Source organism: Wyeomyia smithii, chromosome 1 (assembly GCF_029784165.1).
Source record: "Wyeomyia smithii strain HCP4-BCI-WySm-NY-G18 chromosome 1, ASM2978416v1, whole genome shotgun sequence".
In the NCBI taxonomy this organism is placed as follows: domain Eukaryota; kingdom Metazoa; phylum Arthropoda; class Insecta; order Diptera; family Culicidae; genus Wyeomyia; species Wyeomyia smithii.
In genome coordinates, this window is record NC_073694.1 from 66,280,054 (window position 1) to 66,287,132 (window position 7,079).

General features: G+C 39.3%; 1 protein-coding gene across 1 annotated transcript; it reads right to left on the minus strand.

The window, feature by feature from the left end:
- Positions 1–2,258: 2,258 nt before the first annotated feature.
- LOC129724647 (uncharacterized) lies at positions 2,259–5,384 on the minus strand. Its single transcript, XM_055679726.1, has one exon. It carries the CDS (start codon positions 5,179–5,181, stop codon positions 4,213–4,215), a length of 969 nt encoding a protein of 322 aa, XP_055535701.1. The 5' UTR covers positions 5,182–5,384; the 3' UTR covers positions 2,259–4,212.
- Between the last annotated feature and the right edge of the window lie 1,695 nt (positions 5,385–7,079).

Below are 7,079 nucleotides of genomic sequence, written 5' to 3' on the forward strand. Positions count from 1 at the left end.
ATTTTCTTGCTTCCATCAAGCTAGGTAACAAGAACCGTTCTAGGTGCAAAGAACCGATTCAGAAAACTAAAAACCGCTTCAGCCGTCATGCCAACACACAATTTCACCCACCGTAGATAAAAATAGAGCTAACGACATCTACCGGCCACTGGAAAAGTAGCAAATGCTAGATCCACAAACAGACGTCACTTGTACACTAGCGCCGCTTGGTAATCTTATTGCAAAAATATAATTTCTGACGTAAAACTACGTCTCTCAGGAAGTTCGGCTACATAGGAATAAAAAAAATTTAAAACCAAAAAAAGTTTTAAATAATAAATCAGTTAGTTTTCGTTGCTCCCAAATGCAGAAAATTATAGTTTTATTATTCGAACTATTGTTTCATTGGAAATTGTCAAGCCTTGTAAAAACGCAAATTTCGATCTCTGATTGCTTTTCCAAGCACAGTCGGCAGAATTATAGCATTGCCGTAGCTACTCCGTCTTGCGTGGTTTAAAAGTTATACATTCAGCTTAAATATACAGCAGCTAATCTGAAAAGTATGAATGGTTAATGAATTCGCTGCATTTATACAAAATAGGAAAACTGCGCAAAAGGCAATGCAATCGCGGGGGGAGGGGGGTCCCTAACCCATAAGGTAGCTACAGGCCTGAACTATAGACCAAGTAATCCAGAAAGAATTATTTGGTCTATATAGGAGAATGTTGAAAAGCAAATTTCGGTCGATCTGGTTGATCGTTATGATTGCTTTCTATTTCTGGATATACGAACTGAACATGTCGTTCCACCTGCGACTTAATCCATCGGTTCGCTTGTGTGATATCCTGTTGATCAAGCTATTTACGACGCAACTCCTGCTGCGCTTCCTGCTCTGCTCTGAACTTACGCTGATGCTCACGAGTTTTCAGCACCTCGCTGAATTTTGCTGCACTTTCTAGCACCCTGGGTCTTTCCTTATCCTTTTGGATCATTTCTTCAGCTTTTTGAATAAGCTCTTTACGTTTTACTTCGTCGACGATTTTTTGCTCGCGATAGTGTTTTTCGTCTGAAAACGTGTTCAAAAAAATGTGTCGATAAAATTCAGCATGGTTATGCTTTGGTTTGTCACGCAGTATATTTAAAAGAACATCATCAAGACACTTACCCTCCTCGACCTTTTCACGCTGTTTGCGAAGCCTCTCGGATTCTTTTGTGAATGCGAATGTCAACTTTTATCGAGCTTCGTCAAACAATCGAAGCTGTTGGCATGACAACAGCGGTCGCCTGCTGCAGTTGTGCTATTATAATACAACTTGTGCATTTTAAATTTGTTGCAGAAATCGACGGCGGTCACAAAATGATATTAAACAAATCGAACATTTATTGTAATGAAGTTAGATAATAAATAAGGCGTCGTACACAAATTACGTAACGCATGAAGGGGGGAGGGGGGTTGAGTCTGCGTTACTTATTGTTACATAGAGGGGAGGGGGGGGGTAGTTGAGACCGTTACGTAACTGTGATGTTTGCTCAAAATTGCAAATTGTTCTATATACTCAACCCCATCACTATATGCAATTTTAGGCTTGGCTATTGGGGATGAGCCGAGTTATGGAACTTTTCCGTTACATACATCCTACCGGTAGACATACTTGGAATAGTTATTTAAAAAAAGTTATATGAAAAGTAGAAAAACCCATAAATGGGACTATGTCCAAATTGTTCTATATACTGAACATCATCACTATGTGCAATTTTAGCCTTGGCTATTGGGGATGAGCCGAGTTATGGAACTTTTCAGTTACATACATTCTACCGGTACATATACTTGGAATAGTTATTTAAAAAAAGTTATATGAAAAGTGGAAAAACCCATAAATGGGACTATGTCCAAATTGTTCTATATACTGAACACCATCACTATGTGCAATTTTAGCCTTGGCTATTGGGGATGAGCCGAGTTATGGAACTTTTCAATGCATACATCCTACCGGTACATATACTTGGAATAGTTATTTAAAAAAAGTTATATGAAAAGAGGAAAAACCCATAAATGGGACTATGTCCAAATTGTTCTATATACTGAACACCATCACTATGTGCAATTTTAGCCTTGGCTATTGGGGATGAGCCGAGTTATGGAACTATTCAATTGCATACATCCTACCGGTACATATACTTGGAATAGTTATTTAAAAAAAAGTTATATGAAAAGTGGAAAAACCCATAAATGGGACTATGTCCAAATTGTTCTATATACTCAACCCCATCACTATGTGCAATTTTAGGCTTGGCCATTGAGGATGAGCCGAGTTATGGAACTTTTCAGTTTCATATATCGTACCGATACATATACTTGGAATAGTTATTCAAAAAAAGTTATATGAAATATTCGTTGATTTCATTTACTACTTTGACTTGCACGTCGGGATTTAAATTTCGTAGCATGTCGTATGTCAGCCGGTCGGTTCCCGGGGCTAAGTGACCCTTCTTCGACCTGATTATATCTCTCCATGATTCCACAGTAAGTAATTGTCGATCTGTTTTCGGGGCTTGTTCCTCCCTTACTATAGCCTCATTTTGAGAAGCTCCAAAGTTTTCAAAAGGAACTCTTCTGCTTTGTCCTTTGAGGTCGTCACTATATTATTCTTTGTTTTATTTTCTTTGCTGTATCTTAGCCGCCGTACTAAACTTTTGTGTTTCTCGGATCAATGTCCTTTGTTATAGCACATATAACAACTCCTTTGTTATAGCACATATAGCCGTAATTAGCTTTTGTGTTTCTCGGATCGATGTCCTTTGTTATAGCACATAACTTTTCCTTCATAAGGGTCTTCTTTTTCCTGAGAAAATGTGCATTTGCTCTTTTCATGGCTATCAAATTTTCCTCATTCGATAGTCGGTTGAATGTCTTTCTACATTCTACTTTTTTTTGTGGAGTTCGGTTAGCTCTTCGTTCCAGTAGTATTTTGGGACTAGGGTGGTCGTACCACTATTTCTTTTAATAGAAGATTGCACTATTTTCTCCAGGTCTCCTAACGAGTCGAAGTCCTCCGGGGTGATACGGCTGATATCCTCGTTTATCTTGTTTCGGTTGTAGAATGGACGTTCTTTTTTTCGGTCCAAGCCACGAATCGCGGCTTCAATAAGTAGGTGTCCAGATCCCCCTAATGAGTGATCGTAGATATTCCAGCTGATATCATTAAAGAGGCTAGTCGAACATAGTGTAAGGTCTATTGCGCTAGGTGTACTGACTAACACTGCTGGCCGAAAGGTTTTAGATCCATCGTTTAGTATTAGTAAGTCAGATTCGCTGATTGCTTCGTAAATGATTTTGCCTCTACTATTTGTGTTTTCGCATCCCCAAAGGGTATTGTGGGAGTTGAAATCTCCACCAATTATTATTCGTTTGAAATTCGTAGTTTCAGAAATCAAAGTTTCAATTCCAGTTTTGAACTCTGTTATTTTAATTCTCGGATTGATGTACACCGAGACTATCGTTAAATCATTTTTTTGGAATGGTTATTCCTACTACTTCGAACAAAACGTTTGAGCTAAGGTTAAGCTGTGTGTAGCTATACACGTCGCGGAGGTATATGCCGACACCTCCACCTGGGTTTGGTCTAGGTTTTTAAATTTTATGGTAGTTGGATATATTTAGATATTCTGTATTGATATCATCAGCCCATATTTCCGACAATATCGCAACATCAATTTTTCGTTCATGTAGTTCGTGGGTTAATTCTGTTTTATTCTTTCGTAAGCTTTGGACATTATTTTGTAGTAATTTAAAACAATCCATGATTAGGTTAGAAATGTTTGATCAATACTTTCTGCATTGAAACCAAGCGATTGTCCCAGGCAGTTGAGAATATCTAGCAGCGTTTGATGGTTTCCCCCGTCTTTCGCGGAGATAGCCAAGTACAGTTTGTTATAAGACTCGTTAATTTTACTTTTCAGTTCTTCACGTTGTACTGCCAGTTCTTTCATCTTGGCATCCCAACGCTTTCGCAGCTCCAAGTGCTTCTGCATCGAGATTTTTTGTCCTTCCTCTTCTTCATTGTTGGTTATGTTGACCACTTTCCTTTTCTTGTTTCTGACTAACTTGACTTTATCGCTTTCTTCGTCTCCTCGTTCTTCTTCTTTTCCTTCTTCAAGTTGCTGCTTTTTATCCTTCTTATTTCCTGTTCCAGTTTTCCTTTGTACTACTCGTGGTACCTTGTTCACTACTGACTACTCTGGCTTGTCCTTCACCGCTTGAGCGTAGCTTTCGTACACTGATGGAAATTCGTCCTCAGTACTCAGCAAGCTGAAGCTGTTTTGGACTTTCATTGTAGCTTTTTCGCGTGCTTCTTGGTATTTAAGGTTCCTGAATGCCATTGGTTTTTTTATGTTTTCCTGCTTCTCCCGTTCGGGACAGTTGGTATCTGACGATCTATGTTCACACTTACAGTGTACACACATAGATTTTCTGCTGCATTGATCATGCTCCTCTTTTGTGTCATGATTGCCCCCGCAATTCAGACAACGTTTCTTGCCCTTGCAACTTTTTGCTATATGCCCGTAACGCAGGCACTCATAACACATAATGACTCTCGCTGCATACGGGACTACTTTCATGTTGATAGAAAAAATTCTGACGTACTGCGGTAGTTTATTACTACGAAAAACGACTCCGATTTTCATAATTGGAAATTTTTTACCATCTTTTGCTGTTCGCATCATACGGAAAGCCTCTTCCACTTCTAGGTTCGTCTCCATTTCGTTGATCACTTCTTCGACATTCATGTCCAACGGAATGTCCGAAATTACTCCCTTCACTGTCACGAAGCTTCTCGGAATGAATGCCACTAATCTTTTCAGTTTTAAATTTTGACATTTGAGCAGTCGGTTTGCTTCGTGCCACTCAGACATGTTTACCAGTACTCTGGTACGGCCAACTTTCTTGATGTCCAGAAAATATTGGGCGAAATCATTTTGTTTCAGCACTGCTCCGATCGATATTTTGTTGATGCCCAGCTTCTCGTTGTCTTCAACCATTTTTTCCAACATGACCTTGAAAGGTCCACTGTCGCTTTGTTTGTAAACGTACTCTACATTCTTCGTTTGCGAATTTATCTGCGTGGCAAACTTTTTTTTCTGCGTTCCGCCATTTTGTGTTTCCATCGGTACCCCCGGTGGGGCACCGTTAACCACACTCATTTTCGCTCACTATTTCAGCTGATTTCGTGTCTTTTCGCCAATCTAATGAAATTTTTTCTACAGTAAACTATTTTCCTTCTTCTGTACTCTTCACAAAGGTATTTCCGTAATTTTCCACTCCAAAAGAACAATTTTTTAATGTCCTCGCAATATTTAGACCACGCTCGTTAACAACTCAACGGACGATGGATGATTTTCTTGCTTCCATCAAGCTAGGTAACAAGAACCGTTCTAGGTGCAAAGAACCGATTCAGAAAACTAAAAACCGCTTCAGCCGTCATGCCAACACACAATTTCACCCACCGTAGATAAAAATAGAGCTAACGACATCTACCGGCCACTGGAAAAGTAGCAAATGCTAGATCCACAAACAGACGTCACTTGTACACTAGCGCCGCTTGGTAATCTTATTGCTAAAATATATTTTCTGGCGTAAAACTACGTCTCTCAGGATGTTCGGCTACATAGGAATAAAAAAAATTTAAAACCAAAAAAAGTTTTAAATAATAAATCAGTTAGTTTTCGTTGCTCCCAAATGCAGAAAATTATAGTTTTATTATTCGAACTATTGTTTCATTGGAAATTGTCAAGCCTTGTAAAAACACAAATTTCGATCTCTGATTGCTTTCCCAAGCACAGTCGGCAGAATTATAGCATTGCCGTAGCTACTCCGTCTTGCGTGGTTTAAAAGTTATACATTCAGCTCAAATATACAGCAGCTAATCTGAAAAGTATGAATGGTTAATGAATTCGCTGCATTTATACGAAATAGGAAAACTGCGCAAAAGGCAATGCAATCGCGGGGGGAGGGGGTCCCTAACCCATAAGGTAGCTACAGGCCTGAACTATAGACCAAGTAATCCAGAAAGAATTATTTGGTCTATATGAGAGAATGTTGAGAAGAAAATTTCGGTTGATCTGTTTGATCGTTATGATTGCTTTCCCGAGCACGGTCGACAGAATTATAGACCAAATAATTCAGGAAGAGTTATTTGGTCTATATAAGAGAATGTTGAAAAGCAAATTTCGGTCGATCTGGTTGATCGTTATGATTGCTTTCCCAAGCACGGTCGACAGAATTATAGACCAAGTAATTCAGGAAGAGTTATTTGGTCTATATAAGAGAATGTTGAAAAGCAAATTTCGGTCGATCCTGGTTGATCGTTATGATTGCTTTCCCAAGCACGGTCGACAGAATTATAGACCAAGTAATTCAGGAAGAGTTATTTGGTCTATAGCAAATTTCGGTCGATCTGGTTGATCGTTATGATTGCTTTCCCAAGCACGGTCGACAGAATTATAGACCAAGTAATTCAGGAAGAGTTATTTGGTCTATATGAGAGTATGTTGAAAAGCAAATTTCGGTCGATCTGGTTGATCGTTATGATTGCTTTCTATTTCTGGATATACGAACTGAACATGTCGTTCCACCTGCGACTTAATCCATCGGTTCGCTTGTGTGATATCCTGTTGATCAAGCTGTTTACGACGCAACTCCTGCTGCGCTTCCTGCTCTGCTCTGAACTTACGCTGATGCTCACGAGTTTTCAGCACCTCGCTGAATTTTGCTGCACTTTCTAGCACCCTGGGTCCTTCCTTATCCTTTTGGATCACTTCTTCAGCTTTTTGAATAAGCTCTTTACGTTTTACTTCGTCGACGATTTTTTGCTCGCGATAGTGTTTTTCGTCTGAAAACGTGTTCAAAAAAATGTGTCGATAAAATTCAGCATGGTTATGCTTTGGTTTGTCACGCAGTATATTTAAAAGAACATCATCAAGACACTTACCCTCCTCGACCTTTTCACACTGTTTGCGAAGCCTCTCGGATTCTTTTGTGAATGCGAATGTCAACTTTTATCGAGCTTCGTCAAACAATCGAAGCTGTTGGCATGACAACA